The sequence below is a fragment of the Pleurodeles waltl genome, chromosome 8, assembly GCF_031143425.1.
Source record: "Pleurodeles waltl isolate 20211129_DDA chromosome 8, aPleWal1.hap1.20221129, whole genome shotgun sequence".
Classification (NCBI taxonomy): Eukaryota; Metazoa; Chordata; class Amphibia; order Caudata; family Salamandridae; genus Pleurodeles; species Pleurodeles waltl.
The window spans coordinates 1,529,160,394-1,529,179,415 of NC_090447.1; the positions used below are offsets into that span (position 1 = coordinate 1,529,160,394).

Consider the following 19,022-nt stretch of genomic DNA (forward strand, 5'->3'; position numbering starts at 1 on the left):
TATGGCTAGGATCTGTCTTTCCAAAGCCAATCTTTTGGCCATCCTGGCTAACTGGATGTCCTCTTCACTGGAGTTATCCTCAGTGATTTCAGAGTGGTTGGCCCCTCCTGTGAGGGAACCAGCATCTCTGACTATTATTTGTGGAGTCCGGGCTTGAGAGGCCCTGTTCTCCCTAAATAGGACTGGTAGGGGGGAATTTTCCTCCAAGTCACTATCTTCATCCTCTGTGTTGCCATCCTCAGAGGGGTTGGCCTTTTCAAACTCTGCCAACAGCTCCTGGAGCTGTAGTTTGGAAGGTCTGGGGCCCATTACTATTTTCTTTATTTTACAGAGTGACCTTAGCTCCCTCATCTTAAGATGGAGGTAAGGTGTGGTGTCGAGTTCCACCACATTCATCTCTGCACTAGACATTATGTTTCTAAAAGTTGGAATACTTTTTAAGAATCTAAAACTAGTTCTAGGTTCTAATTCAAACTTTTACCAAACTTTTAAACTCTAAAAGAAATGCTAACAGGGACTAACACAAGGCCCTAGCAGGACTTTAAAGAATTTAGAAAACTTTTCAAATTGCAAAAATCAATTTCTAATGACAATTTTGGAATTTGTCGTGTGATCAGGTATTGGCTGAGTAGTCCAGCAAATGCAAAGTCTTGTATCCCACCGCTGCCACCAATGTAGGAAGTTGGCTCTGTATGTGCTATTTCAAAGTAAGGAATAGCCTGCACAGAGTCCAAGGGTTCCCCTTAGAGGTAAAATAGTGGTAAAAAGAGATAATACTAATGCTCTATTTTGTGGTAGTGTGGTCGAGCAGTAGGCTTATCCAAGGAGTAGTGTTAAGCATTTGTTGTACATACACATAGACAATAAATGAGGTACACACACTCCGAGACAAATCCAGCCAATAGGTTTTGTATAGAAAAATATCTTCTTAGTTTATTTTAAGAACCACAGGTTCAAATTTAACATGTAATATGTTGCTTGAAAGGTATTGCAGGTAAGTACATTAGGAACTTTGAATCATTTCAATTGCATGTATACTTTTCAAGTTATTCACAAATAGCTATTTAAAAAGTGGACACAGTGCAATTTTCACAGTTCCTGGGGGAGGTAAGTTTTTGTTAGTTTTACCAGGTAAGTACGACACTTACAGGGTTCAGTTCTTGGTCCAAGGTAGCCCACCGTTGGGGGTTCAGAGCAACCCCAAAGTTACCGCACCAGCAGCTCAGGGCCGGTCAGGTGCAGAGTTCAAAGTGGTGCCCAAAACGCATAGGCTCCAATGGAGAGAAGGGGGTGCCCCGGTTCCAGTCTGCCAGCAGGTAAGTACCCGCGTCTTCGGAGGGCAGACCAGGGGGGTTTTGTAGGGCACCGGGGGGGACACAAGCCCACACAGAAATTTCACCCTCAGCGGCGCGGGGGCGGCCGGGTGCAGTGTTAGAACAAGCGTCGGGTTCGCAATGGAAGTCAATGAGAGATCAAGGGATCTCTTCAGCGCTGCAGGCAGGCAAGGGGGGGCTTCCTCGGGGAAACCTCCACTTGGGCAAGGGAGAGGGACTCCTGGGGGTCACTTCTGCAGTGAAAGTCCGGTCCTTCAGGTCCTGGGGGCTGCGGGTGCATGGTCTTTTCCAGGCGTCGGGACTTAGGTTTCAGAGAGTCGCGGTCAGGGGAAGCCTCGGGATTCCCTCTGCAGGCGGCGCTGTGGGGGCTCAGGGGGGACAGGTTTTGGTACTCACAGTCGTAGAGTAGTCCGGGGGTCCTCCCTGAGGTGTTGGTTCTCCACCAGCCGAGTCGGGGTCGCCGGGTGCAGTGTTGCAAGTCTCACGCTTCTTGCGGGGAGATTGCAGGGTTCTTTAAAGCTGCTCCTTTGGATAAAGTTGCAGTCTTTTTGGAGCAGGTCCGCTGTCCTCGGGAGTTTCTTGTCGTCGTCGAAGCAGGGCAGTCCTCAGAGGATGCAGAGGTCGCTGGTCCCTTTGGAAGGCGTCGCTGGAGCAGAGTTCTTTGGAAGGCAGGAGACAGGCCGGTGAGTTTCTGGAGCCAAGGCAGTTGGGGTCTTCTGGTCTTCCTCTGCAGGGGTTTTCAGCTAGGCAGTCCTTCTTCGTGTTGTTGCAGGAATCGGATTTCTAGGTTCAGGGAGAGCCCTTAAATACTAAATTTAAGGGCGTGTTTAGGTCTGGGGGGTTAGTAGCCAATGGCTACTAGCCCTGAGGGTGAGTACACCCTCTTTGTGCCTCCTCCCAAGGGGAGGGGGTCACATCCCTAATCCTATTGGGGGAATCCTCCATCTGCAAGATGGAGGATTTCTACAAGTTAGAGTCACCTCAGCTCAGGACACCTTAGGGGCTGTCCAGACTGGCCAGTGACTCCTCCTTGTTATTCTCATTATTTTCTCCGGCCTTGCCGCCAAAAGTGGGGGCTGGGGCCGGAGGGGGCGGGCAACTCCACTAGCTGGAGTGTCCTGCGGTGCTGTGACAAAGGGGTGAGCCTTTGAGGCTCACCGCCAGGTGTTACAGTTCCTGCCTGGGGGAGGTGTTAGCATCTCCACCCAGTGCAGGCTTTGTTACTGGCCTCAGAGTGACAAAGGCACTCTCCCCATGAGGCCAGCAACATGTCTCTAGTGTGGCAGGCTGCTGGAACCAGTCAGCCTACACAGATAGTCGGTTAAGTTTCAGGGGGCACCTCTAAGGTGCCCTCTGTGGTGTATTTTACAATAAAATGTACACTGGCATCAGTGTGCATTTATTGTGCTGAGAAGTTTGATACCAAACTTCCCAGTTTTCAGTGTAGCCATTATGGTGCTGTGGAGTTCGTGTAAAACAGACTCCCAGACCATATACTCTTATGGCTACCCTGCACTTACAATGTCTAAGGTTTTGCTTAGACACTGTAGGGGCACAGTGCTCATGCACTGGTACCCTCACCTATGGTATAGTGCACCCTGCCTTAGGGCTGTAAGGCCTGCTAGAGGGGTGTCTTACCTATACTGCATAGGCAGTGAGAGGCTGGCATGGCACCCTGAGGGGAGTGCCATGTCGACTTACTCATTTTGTTCTCACTAGCACACACAAGCTGGTAAGCAGTGTGTCTGTGCTGGGTGAGGGGTCTCTAGGGTGGCATAATACATGCTGCAGCCCTTAGAGACCTTCCCTGGCATCAGGGCCCTTGGTACCAGGAGTACCAGTTACAAGGGACTTATCTGGATGCCAGGTTGTGCCAATTGTGGAATCAAAAGTACAGGTTAGGGAAAGAACACTGGTGCTGGGGCCTGGTTAGCAGGCCTCAGCACACTTTCAATTCAAAACATAGCATCAGCAAAGGCAAAAAGTCAGGGGGTAACCATGCCAAGGAGGCATTTCCTTACAGATGGTCAGTAACTTTACAACGCCAAGATGTCAGAGTCCATGAACCATGGCCAACACTTGGCCAGCAGGGTGGACAGATGTAAAGTAAACTAAGCGGTCTTTCAGATTTGTTTTAAAGGAGATCGAGATTTTCCCGCTCACCAACATCATAATGCACCTAATGAACTTCTAACATGTAATGAGGAATCATGAACCCGTGGTCTGCGGGAATTTAATTTCATTTAGGGATTGATATTATAGGAGCAGGAGGAACAGGACAGGCAGGAAAATACAATCAAACTACTGGGGGGGAGGGGTGGTGGGCAGAGGATATATTAAAGAAAGAGGGGCTCAACGTGCCTCTACATGGGTCACTAGAGAACTCTCTGAAAGCAGACCCAAGCGTCAGTGGTTTACCAAACTCTGCCATCATTTGTGCAGCCCAGCATCAGAGTAAGCTGTATGCTACTGAATATAAATCACACACCCTGAAAAATGAAGAAACTATAGAATCACCGGCATCTGAAGGATGTCTAGGATGATTAAAAAAAAAGTTAGCGCTGTTCTGAACTTTGGGCCAAAGGTGGTGTCTCGCAGAACTCACCTCTCAGATGTGCCCAGTCTCTGTGATCTTATCCAAGAATGCAAGTACGATATAGGCCAGAGGACCACTGGGCTCGGAGGATTCTGCATGGATGTTCTAAATAACTATTTTAAACTGGGAGGGCAGGGCTCCCTACTAAAAAGGTGACACTGACAAAGAACCAAAAAGTGTTGAGCTGGAACAACAGGACACGCATTAATCAAGCCTGCTCTGCTGCGTACAAGGGTTGACATGAGGCTGATAATGCTGCAGTGCTCAGGGCCAGTGTCACCTTGAGGACGCAGGCTTGAAAAGTACCAAGAGATCCAAGTTGTTCCAGGGATGTACACAGATTCCAGAGAGGCCTCGTGTAGGAAGTTGGTTCTGTAAATACTATCTTAAAGTGAGAGATAGTATGCACGGAGTTAGAAATGAGATAATACTAATGCTCTATTTTCTGTTAGTGTGGTCGAGCAGTAGGCTCATCAGAAGGTAGTGTTAAGCATTTATTGTACATAAATTATAAGGTATTTCACACAGGTAAGTATGGAACTTTGAATTAAAACAGAAGTATACACAGTTTTGGCAAAAAATAGCAATAAGCTATTTTAAAAGTGGACAGTGCAAAAATCAACAGTTCCTGGGGGAGGTAAGAAATATTTAGTGTGCAAATTAGGTGTCTGGTTTGTCATTGAAAACAATGGAGGGACCGGGGGGGGGGGGTCTCGCTGCTGATGCAGGCAAGGTACGGGGGCTTCTCGGGTCAGCCACCGACTGAGCTAGGTTAAGGGCCGCCTTCTGGTCACTCCTGCACTGGTAGGTGGTGTAGGAATTAGGCTCTGTATGCACTATTTCAAAGTAAGAAATAGCATGCACAGAGTCCAAGGGTTCCCCTTAGAGTTAAGATAGTGGCATTCTAATGCTCTATTTTGTGGTAGTGTGGTCGAGCAGTAGGCTTATCAGAGGGTAGTAAGCATTTGTTGTACACACACAGGCAATAAATGAGGAACACACAGACAATTCCAGGCCAATAGGTTTTTATATAGAAAAATATATTTTCTTAGTTTATTTTAAGAACCACAGGTTCAAGATTTACAAGTAAAACTTCAAATGAAAGGTATTTCACTCAGGTATCTTAGGAACTTTGAATCAACACAATATAATGTACAGTTTTAGCAAAAATGGCAATAAGCTATTTTAAAACTTGACAGTGCAATTTTCAACAGTTCCTGGGGGAGGTAAGTTTTGGTTAGTTTTGCATGTAAGTATAACACCTACAGGGTTCAAAGTTGGGTCCAAGGTAGCCCATCGCTGGGGGTTCAGGGCAACCCCAAAGTTACCGCACCAGCATCTCAGGGCCAGTCAGGTGCAGAGGTCAACGTGATGCCCAAAACGCATAGGCTTCAATGGAGAAGGGGATGCCCTGATTCCAGTCTGCCAGCAGGTAAGTACCCGCGACTTCGGAGGGCAGACCAGGGGGGTTTTGTAGGGCACCGGAGGGGGAATCCAGTCATCACAAAAAGTACACCCTCAGCGGCAGAGGGGAAGCCGGGTGTAGAGTGCAAACAGGCATCGGGTTTGCAATAGGTTTCAATGGGAGACCCAGGGGTCTCTTCAGCGAAGCAGGCAGGCAAGGGGGTGGGTCTCCTCGGGGTAGCCACCACCTGGGCATGGGAGAGAGCCACCTGGAGGGTCGCTTCTGCACTGGAGGTCAGATCCTTCAGGTCCTGGGGGCTGCGGGTGCAGAGTCTTTACCAGGCGTTGGGTTCTGTGAAGCAGGCAGTCGCGGTCAGGGGAAGCCTCTGGATTCCCTCTGCAGGCGTCGCTGTGGGGGCTCAGGGGGGTCAACTCTGGGTACTCACGGGCTCCCAGTCGCCAGGGAGTCCTCCCTGTAGTGTTGGTTCTCCGCAGGTCGAGCCGGGGGCATCGGGTGCAGAGTGGAAAGTCTCACGCTTCCGGCGGGAAACGTGTGATCTTTGAAAGTTGCTTCTTTGTTGCAAAGTTGCAGTTTCTTTGGAACGGGGCCGCTGTCCTTGGGAGTTCTTGGTCCTTTTAGATGCAGGGTAGTCCTCTGAGGCTTCAGAGGTCGCTAGACCCTGGGGGACGCGTCGCTGTTGCAGTTTTTTCTTGAAGTGGGGAGACAGGCCGGTAGGGCTGGGGCCAAAGCAGTTGGTGTCTCCGTCTTCTCTGCAGGGCTTCAGGTCTGCAGTCCTTCTTCTTTAGGTTTGCAGGAATCTATCTTCCTAGGTTCTGGGGGCCCCTAAATACTCAATTTAGGGGGTTGTTTAGGTCTGGGGGGTTAGTAGCCAATGGCTACTAGCCCTGAGGGTGGCTACACCCTCATCCTATTGGGGGAATCCTCCATCTGCAAGATGGCGGATTTCTAAAAGCCAGAGTCACCTCAGCTCAGGACACCTTAGGGGTTGTCCTGACTGGCCAGTGACTCCCCCTTGTTTTTCTCATTATCTCCTCCGGCCTTGCCGCCAAAAGTGGGGCCGTGGTCGGAGGGGGCAGGCATCTCCACTAGCTGGGATGCCTTGTGGCGCTGTAACAAAGGGGGTGAGCCTTTGAGGCTCACCGCCAGGTGTTACAGTTCCTGCAAGGGAAGGTGAGAAGCACCTTCACCCAGTACAGGCTTTGTTACTAGCCACAGAGTGACAAAGGCACTCTCCCCATGTGGCCAGCAACATGTCTGGTGTGTGGCAGGCTGGCAAAACTAGTCAGCCCACACTGGAAGTCAGGTGTGTTTTCAGGGGGCATCTCGGAGATGCCCTCTGGGGTGTATTTCACAATAAAATGTACACTGGCATCAGTGTGCATTTATTGTGCTGAGAAGTTTGATACCAAACTTCCCAGTTTTCAGTGTAGCCATTATGGTGCTGTGGAGTTCGTTTTTGACAGACTCCCAGACCATATACTCTTAGGGCTACCCTGCACTTACAATGTCTAAGGTTTTGCTTAGACACTGTGGGGGCATAGTGCTCATGCACCTGTGCCCTCACCTGTGGTATAGTGCACCCTGCCTTAGGGCTGTAAGGCCTGCTAGAGGGGTGACTTATCTATGCCATAGGCAGTGTGAGGTTGGCATGGCACCCTGAGGGGAGTGCCATGTCGACTTACTTGTTTTGTCCTCACTAGCACACACAAGCTGGCAAGCAGTGTGTCTGTGCCGAGTGAGGGGTCCCCAGGGTGGCATAAGACATGCTGCAGCCCTTAGAGATCTTCCCTGGCATCAGGGCCCTTGGTACCAGGGGTACCAGTTACAAGGGACTTACCTGGATGCCAGGGTGTGCCAATTGTGGAGACAAAGGTACAGGTTAGGGAAAGAACACTGGCGCTGGTGCCTGGTTAGCAGGCCTCAGCACACTTTCAAATCATAACTTGGCATCAGCAAAGGCAAAAAGTTAGGGGGTAACCATGCCAAGGAGGCATTTCCTTACAGGTGGTTACTCTCAGTCCTGGGAGCTGCGGTGCAGTACTTGGCCCAGGTGTCGGGTTGCTTCGTTACCAGGCAGTCATGGTCAGAGGGATCCTCTCTGCAGGCATCGCTGTAAGGGTGCAGGGAGGTCAACACAGGGGGTATACATCATTGGAGTCACCTGGGGGTCCTCTCTGTGGTGTTGGTTCTCCTGAACTTGAGCCAGGGGCATCGGGTGCAGAGTGAAGACTCACGTTTCCGGAGTAAGGCGAGAGTCTCTTTAAAGTTGGTTTCTTTTTGCTGTTTATGAACAGAGCCGCTGTTCTCGGGAGGTTCTTGGTCCTTTAGGTGCAGGTTAGTCCTCCGAGTCCTCAGAGGTCGCTGGATGCGTCGCTGTGCAGGTTCTTTGAGTCTGGAGACAGGCAGGAAGGGCTGGTGCCAAGTCAGTTGTTGTCTCCGTCGTCTCTGCGGGGCTTTCAGGTCAGCAGTCCTTTCTTCAGGTTGCAGGAATCTGATTTCCTGGGTTCAGGGTCGCCCCTTAATACTAACTTTAGGGGTGTGTTTAGGTCTGGGGGCAGTAGCCAATGGCTACTGTCCTTGAGGGTGGCTACACCCTTTGTGCCTCCTCACTGTGGGGAGGGAGGCACATCCCTATTCCTATTGGGGGAATCCTCCAAAACAAGATGGAGGATTTCTTAAGGCAGGGGTCACGTCAGCTCAGGACACCTTAGGGGCTGTCCTGACTGGTGGGTGACTCCTCCTTGTTTTTCTCATTATCTCTTCCAGACTTGCCGCCAAAAGTGGGGGTTCTGTCCGGAATGGAGGGCATCTCCGCTAGCTGGAGTGCCCTGGGGCGCTGTGACACCAGGCTTGAACCTTTGAGGCTCATCACCAAGTGTTACAGTTCCTGCAGGGGGAGGTGAGAAGCACCTCCAACCAGTACAGGCTTTGTTCCTGGCCAGAGTGACTAATGCACTTACCCCATGTGGCCAAAAACCCGTCTGGATGTGGCAGGCTGGCAGGAACTGGTCAGCCTAACACTAGCATTTGGACTGGTATACAGGGGGCATCTCTAAGATGCACTGTGTGTGCATTTTTCAATAAATCCCACACTGGCATCAGTGTGCATTTATTGTGCTAAGAAGTTTAATACCAAACTTCCCAGTATTCAGTGCAGCCATTATGGAGCTGTGGAGTTCGTTTTTGACAAACTCCCAGTACATATATATTCAATATGGCCACCCTGCACTTACAATGTCTAAGAATAGACTTAGCTGCATGAGCAATATGCCCCTACAGTGTCTATGCCCTCAACCTGTGGTATAGTGCACCCTTCCTTAGCGCTGTAAGGCCTGCTGGAGGGGTGACTTACCTATGGACAACAACCTGCTCGACCCTTCACAAACCGGATTCCGAACCAACCCCAGCACAGAAACCGCCCTCATCTCAGTCACAGACGACATCAGAACCCTGATGGACAACGGTGAAACAGTCGCCCTCATTCTCCTCGACCTCTCGGCTGCCTTTGACACAGTCTGTCACCGCACCCTAATCACCCGCCTCCGCTCCACCGGGATCCAAGGCCAGGCCCTGGACTGGATCGCCTCTTTCCTCGCAAACCGTTCCCAAAGAGTTTACCTCCCTCCGTTTCGCTCAGAACCCACCGAGATCATCTGCGGCGTACCTCAAGGCTCATCACTCAGCCAGACACTCTTCAATGTCTACATGAGCCCCCTCGCCAACATCGTACGCAAGCACGATATCATCATCACCTCCTACGCCGACGACACCCAACTTACTCTCCCTCACCAAGGACCCCGCCAGTGCCAAGACCAACCTACAAGAAGGTATGAAGGACGTCGCAGACTGGATGAGGCTCAGCCGCCTAAAGCTGAACTCTGAAAAAACTGAAGTCCTCATCCTCGGCAACACCCCATCCGCCTGGGACGACTCCTGGTGGCCCACGGCCCTCGGCACCGCACCGACCCCCACAGACCACGCCTGCAACCTCGGCTTCATCTTGGACCCTCTTCTCACCATGACCAAGCAAGTCAACGTCGTGTCCTCCGCCTGCTTCCTCACCCTCCGCATGCTCCGCAAGATCTTCCGCTGGATCCCCGCCGACACCAGAAAAACAGTGACCCACGCCCTTGTCACGAGCCGCCTGGACTACGGCAACACCCTCTACGCCGGGACCACAGCCAAACTCCAAAATCGCCTGCAACGCATTCAAAACGCCTCGGCCCGCCTCATCCTCGACGTACCCCGCAACAGCCACATCTCCGCACACCTGAGACACCTGCATTGGCTCCCAGTCAGCAAAAGGATCACCTTCCGACTTCTCACCCACGCACACAAAGCCCTCCACAACAAGGGACCGGAATACCTCAACAGACGCCCCAGCTTCTACGTCCCCACCCGCCTCCTACGCTCCTCTGGCCTCGCACTCGCTGCCGTCCCTCGCCTCCGCCGCTCCACGGCTGGTGGGAGATCTTTCTCCTTCCTGGCGGCCAAGACCTGGAACTCCCTCCCCACCAGCCTCAGGACCACCCAGGACCACTCCGCTTTCCGGAGACTCCTGAAGACCTGGCTGTTCGAGCAGCGGTAACCCCCCCTTCCCCTAGCGCCTTGAGACCCGCACGGCTGAGTAGCGCGCTTTATAAATGTAAATGATTTGATTTGATGCCACAGACAGTAGGGTGAGGGCATGGCACCCTGAGGGGAGTGCCATGTCGACTTACTCGTTTTGTCCTCACCAGCACACACAAGCTGGCAAGCAGTGTGTCTGTGCCGAGTGAGGGGTCCCCAGGGTGGCATAAGATATGCTGCAGCCCTTATAGACCTTCCCTGGCCACAGGGCCCTTGGTACCAGGGGTACCATTTACAAGGGGCTTATCTGTGTGCCAGGGCTGTGCCTAATGTGGGAACAAAGATACAGTTTAGGGAAAGAACACTGGTGCGTGGGCCTGGTTAGCAGGGTCACAGCACCCTTTCAATCATAACCAGCATCAACAAAATGAAAAAAGTTAGGGGGTAACCATGCCATGAGAGGCATTTTCCTACACCTCGTCTTTGGGCCCTTAGGCAGTATCAAGCATAGCACGCACCATTAACTACTCGTGCCTTGCTGTTCCAGGACTTCTGCCCTCTGATTGGCTAACCAAATTACTCCCAGTGGGAAGGTAACTATGAGGGTAGAAACGTCTAACAGGTGAGTCTGGTTTTAGGAAGTGGTAGGGGCAAGAGGTGGGTGTAGCAAAGAAAAGCACATTGCAAATGTGAGTCAGTGATTTGAATGGTAATAGTATCAGACTTGCAAGCAAGCGAAATGGGACCGCTTAACAGATTCAACTTCCTAATATGTTTATACTACTTACACATTTGCCACTAGATTTTAACATTGAGCTCTCAATTAACAGTGTTAATCAGGGGGAAGTGATGGGTACTCCGGCAGTAAGGCCTGGTGAGGTGGTTATTTCACATACACAAGTATAGTACGAGAATTGGCAAATTTAAGTTTGCCAAAAAATGCCTTGAACAACTGCTGCTAATCACCATTAATTAGTACAGGAAAAAGCCCATGCAGGAATTAAAGATTAAAAACCATGAAACAATGTGAAATGATAATAAAGAGTAAAGAGGCCACATTCAATGGCACGTTTCAGCTGTGTGCGCTAGACATCTAATAGAACATGAGAGAAGATGTTTCGCACTAAGAGAAAGCCTTTCCCGTTGATTCACAAAATAGGAGAGCTTTATCAGTTGAAGGCATGTTAAATTTTTTTATTTTTAAATACATTTTTCAAGATAACATGTAGCAAGGGCTATGCAATCAGATGTGGTTGGGCAAAATCCTATGAAGTTAAAAAGGTTAGAATTAAGCATACACGGAACACCAGAGCTAACACCAGGGCCCCAAACGTTCATAGCATTTATGTTAAAAAAATATATATATTTAAAAGTATTCTAGGATGTTTTGGGGCTGTGGTAGGCCTCTTGTGTTTACAACTGTTAATTTACTTGCAGCCAGTCCCAGGGGCAAATGTGTAATACTATTTATCTACGTTGACATAGGATAAGAAATGTCTGTCTGTGCTCTTATTTTGCAGTATCACTGGGTGCTAGAGGTGTAGGGGAACTTAATGGGGTCTGAGTCAGAGCAGCTGATTTACCTCATAAAGTACTAAAATAAATAAACCGAGAAATATACCAACCTTACATGGAAAAATACATCCCACTAAAGCAGGGGTCTCCAAACTACGGCCCGTGGACCATATCTGGCCCTCAACAAGATTTTATCCATCGTCCTGTTTTCGGATTCCAATGATCAAAGGGAAATATATATCCAATTCCTTTGGCAGTCTGTAGGTGGCAGCAGAGCCTCTTGAATCTTCTCTATTGTAAATGTTGGACCAGCAATGTTATATATGACAGATTGTTGGAAAATGCAAGTTTCTAGAGCAGATAATTAACCCTGCAGAAAACTCAAATTTTCTGAATTGAGTAGAAAGGTGTATACTAAATTTATTTTTGCTTGGTTCAAGCTTATTTTGAACTTTTGATTTGTTTTACTTAAGTACTTTCCTCTGTTGTTTATTTTTCTCATTATGTGCCACAAAACTGGAAAAATTCTAATTTCATTTCAGTTTGTAAATTCAGTATTTTAAGTTAATTAAAAAAAGATTAGCCTGTTTTTCTTAACTATAGGTAAGTAATTGATTATTTTGTCAGAGCATTTGCTAATGTTTGACATTTTTATTCATTATATATAATTTCTCGGTTTAGGCACAGCATTGTTCCTTTGTAATTGTTACATTTCTCTTTTGTGAAAAAACATATCATGAAGATTACAAAAAAGATCCAAGTGAAACTTTATTCATTCCTTTAAATTGTATTCATTAATTTATAAAAAAACAGTTTTTTTTTTTTTGGCTGCAAATATTTGTAAAATATACGAAGTGGTCCTTTTACTGAAAAGTTCGGTGACCGCTGCACTAACAATTGTTTCAGTTGCCAATGGCCGGTTGAGAGATCACCGGGGTAAGTCGGGGTTTCCAGTAGGGAGTTCATGTGCAATAGGGCTGGTCCCTGAAAAGGGACGGGAGGTAGGATGGCCAGGCCATAGGGAGTAAACGTGGATCTGCAACACGGCCTCAAAGTTGCAGAGTCCCTTTCCTTAACAGTGCTTTAGCAGAACTCGGGAAGAGGGGATTGAGGCCTGATTAGTTAATAACACCTTAGCAGCCAACTCCAGACAAGTACCAACAGCAGCCACTGCTTTTGTGAACACCCGAGGGGCTGACATAAGACCGAAGTGAAGCAGAGCAAGTTTAATGTAAAATTCAATACATGTACTGCAAGTCCAAGGACACCATTCAGTCTCCTGGGTCCAGAACAGAGAGGATCAGAGTTAGCAAGAGCATTTTAAATGTGTCCTTCTGGAGAAAGAAATTTACTGGGAGTAGGTCTGACTGGCCCAACATAAGCCCTTGAAGGCTAACTAGAGGAACTCAGTAGCTACTGCAGTGGGGGAACCGGAATTAAAGGACTGTTGACCCCGCTGCCCTGTGTGGTGTCTGCAGGAGTCACATCGGCGACTAGGCTGGTCGGCTATACCACCGGTTGGGAAGGATGATGTTGACTGTAGGCTAGCCCCTTGGAATAGCTTCTCAATTTATTGAACTGAAAATGAATCTTTCGCTGGCGACAGTAACCCCAAGAAGGTACAGTAGCTTAGAGGTCTAGATCCAACTGCAGACACTGCTCCCCACCCCCCCACACCCACAAGTGTCTGGGCCCTTCAAAGGGCAAATTCATTGGAACACCTGCACATTATCAGAAAATCCGGTCAACTTCATTCCTGCATGTCTTCAAAGTAGACACTGGTGCCTACGTGCCTGCCAAACCAGACAGTAGTATCTAGACTTATGTGGATGACAAACTTTGTCTCAGCCTGTCCACCATGTACTGTCTGTCAGAGAAGCTCGGAGGTCCTCTGGGAATGCTAGCAAGATCTCGCTGGCCATGTCCCACAGAGCATGCATGTACAAGGCCAGTAAATAACGTGTATATATGGGCTGAGCTTGTGTCCGCGGTAACCAGACTGGAGACCCCTGCGCCCAGAAGGTACTGGAGAAGGGTCCGGAACTGCACCAAAGATGTGCAGCATGGCCTCCTTGAAGTCCGCTATCTGCTGCGAGGTAAAGAGCCCAGAGAAGTCTGGGTGCCTTTGGACCAACTGAGGAATCTGTTCCAAAACTGGAAACTTAGAGGAAGCGCAATGTACGTCTTGACACCCTTGAGCCTTCTCTTTCGAGGCAGAGTGACAGAACAGGGATGATTCTGCTTTGACTTTTTATTTTTTTAGACTTTGGCATGCCTTAAGACTTTGGTGGAAGTGGTGGGAAGGCCTCGGGAACATGACCTGGCGTAGGAGCAAGACGTGCTTTGATGTGACCTCTTGTGTTTGGCAGTTTAGAGCTTTACCTCCCAATCCCAGATCGCCTCCAGGTTCATGAAGTCACACTCGTCACTTGACTTAGTCATGACTGGAACCCACGTACCAAAGGCACACCTTGTGCAAGCCCATGACTGACCTCTGCTTTGCTTCAGTTTGACCCAGCTGTTTCAGTGGAGACATGAATCCCTAGCACACTGTGCAAAGTTTGGAAGTTCTAAGGCTGGAAGCAGAACTCTGGAGCCTCACACAAGCCATGGAAATGAAGGTACTGACCTCACCACGCAGGGGTGGCTCTTATATGCATCTCTTATACACCATATCCATGGCACAGAGGACGCGCACAATGCCACCTGCCGGCACCAGCAGCACAGCTGTTGAAATTCTGCAGATCCAGTCTGGCGCGTGGAGATACGTTAAAGGCCAGCAATCTGTGGTTAGAAGTATTCATCAGAACTGCGGTGCATTTCTACTCCTGCAGACATTTGGGACACCTCTACTCATTCCAAAATGTTGCCCTTTCCAAGTGGATTATTGATTTGTGCGCCGTATAAACACGGCACCCAGTGCACCCTGGACCAGTCACAAACATACATAAGACTACAATACTCCATGTATGCCACTTCCGATTGCACTTTCTCTACTGATGGATGATAAAAAAAAAAATAAAAAAAAAATCCATGGAGTCACAGTGGAGCTGTGAATAAATCTTTTTAGCCACCTTGTTTCCAAGAAAGCTCCAATGTATGTTCTGCACACTGTTTCCGACTATCAAATCTCTCCAACGAACTGCAATAATAGGACCATTATTTCAGTTGGTATTTTCTGTTCTCCTGACACCACACTCTTATATTGCATAAGCATGGTGTAACACTGGTCTCGGGGGTGCAATTTAGAAAGTGTTGTTAAAATTAGGATTTCTTAGATTTTAGGTGCCAATGGGTTTTTGTCACTCTGTCTGTTCTGTCAGTTCGATTAATTTACACTATGATCAAATTTAGGGACTCTGGCCTTAACATCAAGATACCCACCAATGCGCGATAATAAACAGAAAGCAGCTTATAGAACTGGGCCGCACTCACCCCTAGCACACCGAAGCGCTCACACATGGTCCAGCCACACAGAAAGTCAATCTCGAAGTTGTGGTTGAGGATGATAATGGCGTGTTCCTTCCCAAAGTGATCTATGGTTTCTTGGTCCGAGAAGAGGGTGCACTCTGTGCTTGACCACCATTCCAGCAGCATCACCAGCTCTAGGGGCAGGGAGGAGAAAACACCATGAAGTAACAGCCACAAGTGATGCAGGGGGCAAACAAGTGAGAACATTAAAACAAAATAAAAACAAAATATAATGCCAATGGAAGAAAGGGGAGGAGAAAAAAGATACTGGAAAGAAGATAGAGTACTTGTTTAACAGCAAGCCTCACTAATGTCCATAAAAAATATAAAATACAAAACAACATCAGACATACACATTAGAAGTCAACCATATAGAACTTTTGTAGGGGAGCAGACAGAAAAGTGCTCAGATCTGACAAAATTCACTTCATAACAGAACTTTATAACATGTGAGTAATGCACACATCTACTGAAGGTAGACTTGCACGGATCTTGATGCACAGATGAGTAATGCAGGTACAGGCACGTAAGTAACGGGAAGGACAGCTTTACTGAAAGTGGATGCAGACTGATTCAGTTACAGGCATGCGAGTAACTCAGAGTACTACGCCTCTGCTGACCGTGGGCGCACTCTAGTCCAGTATTAGACAATTATCACGTGGGCCACCACCAGATCAACTGCAATAAAGGAATATCGCTGGACAACGCATTGTACTTATATCCAAAAGGAATTCATGGAGTTGGTTTAGCTTTGCTCTCTAGAATGAGAAAACATATTTAATACATTGTTCCAGTGTTTAGCTGGAGGAGAAGTAGCAAATACAGAAACTCTTGGAAGACTTTATCCAGGACATGACATATACAAAGTTAAGTTTTATAATGGCTTCAATCTATACTTAAGGATTAAAGTACACATTTGTTTATGTCAAATTATCCTCTTGATGCTGATATATGCTTGGTTTTTGAAGATGTAGAGTATTTTTTACTAGTAACTGTAAAGTCTTGCGCTAGGTCTGCGAGGAACATTGTAGAATATATATGTTAAATTGGGACCATTCACCAACTGGTTCTTCTCACAATCCGTGCAAGTCTGCAAACAACCTGAAAACTCTCCCTTTTGGTATACTGTGCTCACTTGCCAAGGCTTAGTCTGAAAGACCTTCAAAATCAGTTTCTTAAAAATGTGTCTTGGATATGGACATGTAACATCCTATATAAGTGGAAGGCTTTAGGAAGTTCAGTCATTTTAACAAGATTCACACTTCTAATGACTGCAACTATTAGTACAAGTTTGATTTAAAATTAAGGCCAATTAGCTTTTCAGCTTTGACTAGATTTTATCAAGGGAGTAAATTATGGTAGTTCAGATTCTGGAGAGAACAAGTTAAATGGAATTAGGTAAGATTTCGGGATGTACTAGTTTTGCCATCATTGCATTAATAGCTGAAATGACCCTGCAAAATGAGGCCAAGGCTTCCAATCATGACCGCGCGGTCTACCAATCCGCAACGTAAACAGGACTGTCTGCATAAATCTTTGTTTTCATCTAATGGGTTTTAAACAACCGTTTTTTAAACAGTTTAATTCTACTACTAAATGGCACCTTATTTAGCGCAAAAAAGCTTGGACAGTTGCAGCATTGCTAGGTCAACGTGACTATCTTAAGATCTCAAACGGCTCACCCTTAGACAGTTAATAAATACTTCACCCAAAAGCAAGCCTTTAACTAACCACATTTCTCATTAAGTCTCCAGACAACGCAATGAATTAAAAGCCTTTTCAGCAACATGACATATGGTGACTACAATAAGGTTCTCCTTCCTAACAAGTTGCTACATTTTACCAAACTATTATGAGAAAGTGGGTAATTAAAAAGAGACATGGCTAAAGGTTTTTACCTTTCGAGGAATACTAGGATACTTGCATAATCCAAGAAAGGTAGAGCTCTATTTTCTGCAAAGCGCAGGGTATATTTAGGACAGTGGCTTTAAAGGTGAAAGCCATACAGTTTTGTCACCTCTCAGTTGGCTAAACCTTGAACGACCAACTCAAACTCAAAGTGCCATTTAAGACCCTAATGCTTAACTCAGCAGCACTTAATAAACTTTCTGGGATAAACGATTAGCAATGTTTGGAATTTTCTCTTAGGGAGTTACAGTGCGTTATTTTCATGAAGTTATTTAATATAAGCTATAAAACAAAGTGTCATTTTCAACTATCCCGCCCGTTCGGTTTGCAAGATCCTGAAGAAGCCTGAAGAAGCAAACACATTCATCCAAATGTTGGTATTTCCTATTGTTGTCATAGCTGGTGCTGGATCCGACAGAGGTCCTCTCCACACTAACGCTGTTCATGTCCTGGTTGGAGAGCAGCAGCAAGGCTATATTGCAAGTAATTATAGGAGTATTTTGATGGTTTTTGTTTTCAGCATGTGAACTCTGTGGCTAGTTGTATTTGCACAGAAGTTTGCTAACTAATACACGTCATTCTTATCTGCCCCAGATTCAATACGCTTCTCCACAAATCTTTAAGGCCTCTTGTTAACCAAGGACTTTAGACAGGTCAGACCTGCCTTTTTATTTCTTCAGCTTTTATCTAGACCAAAAATCTGTCTTTCTCTCTTGGTTCTTGGCTGTCGTTTTTAGCTCAAGATATTAGTCAAATTTTAATACCAGTCTTCTGCTTTAGGTCAGAATGCTGCTATTTACCTCCAGATTATTTTTAAGCACTTTCTTGATGAGGTACTGTAAATTTGGCATGCGGTTTCCCAGGCTCTTGAAAACAGAGCTGCATTTCTACGGATTTCTATAATGAAATGCTAACATTTTGTACAGTTGTGTGATTCGATACAAAAGCAAATAAAGTTACACGATGATGGCCTGGGCAGATCATGGTAGGTTCTGGGTAAGAATCCGCGAGAGGTGGAGGTAGCGACTCTCCATGTGCCTGTGTTTCTTTGTAATTTAAAAGAAACTAAACCGTTTCTAAATGGCCTTTTCAAGAAGAGAGCCTCCTTCTATTTGCATTGGGATGACCGGGTGGTGCAGGCTGTGGGGGGCCTGTGATTAGGTGGATGTAGATCTTCCTCTGCCTAATATCAGGCTGTTCTCCCTGGTCTTCGGATGGTTCGGGGTCACTCAGTATAGAGTCTGGTTTCAAAGTAGGGCTCTGAGTTGACCTCGGTTCCAGAGCATATCTGTCAGCATCTCTGTGCCAAAATACTGTCTCAGGATGTTATTGCTGGACAGGCTGGTGTCAATGCTTCTCTGAGGCCATTATTACTGTGACCAGTGGTCAGTGACAACTGCTGAGAATTTGTGATAGCTTGGGATTGGAAGTATGGTTCTCTCATGAGGCCAATATTCACTCTGGAATAAAGGGTCTGCTCAAGGTCAAACTCCAGAGAGAAGATCCTCAGGAGGTGTGGATGGTGAAATCCTAGGTGCAGTCTGGGTCCCAAGTGAGGGACATTTTTTCCAACACAGAATTATTTGAGGAAAGGTACTGTGGACGCGCCTTCCCTTGTTCTCCCAGGATTTTGGATGCCGACTGCAGCTGATGGATCAGCTGAGCTCCGGGGTTACATTCTGTACGGCGTCCACCAGCACTCGCATCCAAAGTGAATGTTTTTTTAGTTTTAAATACTCGGCAGGTAAAACAATTTGACTCTTTGTGGACTTTTAGTAGATGGCGTTTGCAGGCGCCATGTTGGTATGGACACAGACACTAAGAGATTTAAGGCAGAAGTGGAGGGGTGACTTCTGCTTACAATACTTAAACGACTAGGCCTCAATATCATCAATCTAGCTCTGAAGAGGTTGGGGCTGTGCAGTGCCCTTTTGCCTTTTGGGAAGCAATTTTAGTTGCAAATAAGTGTGCTTCTGTATCAAGACGGTATTGGAGCCCCGAAAGGTATGTCCAGAACAAACAGCGGAAACAAATCTAAGGTGGAATCTATGCCACGCATTGTTAGTTTTAGGGAGTGATCATGTGTCACCCTCAAAGTCAAAACCTCTGCTTACAAAAAATAATAAACTTAGAAGGTCCACACACCACACTATGTGGCAGGTGTGCTTGAAGCATGTGATCTACAGGAGCAAATAGTGAAAAC

The 19,022-nt window shown here is 47.1% G+C and overlaps 1 protein-coding gene across 3 annotated transcripts in view; it reads right to left on the reverse strand.

The window, feature by feature from the left end:
* Positions 1-19,022, reverse strand: part of AGPAT3 (1-acylglycerol-3-phosphate O-acyltransferase 3) — a 296,303-nt gene that overhangs the window by 159,893 nt on the left and 117,388 nt on the right. For all 3 annotated transcript variants that reach the window (XM_069202940.1, XM_069202941.1, XM_069202942.1), the window contains one exon: positions 14,876-15,045. In XM_069202940.1, coding sequence (XP_069059041.1) covers positions 14,876-15,045 — 170 coding nt within the window. The remainder of the gene's footprint in view (positions 1-14,875; positions 15,046-19,022) is intronic.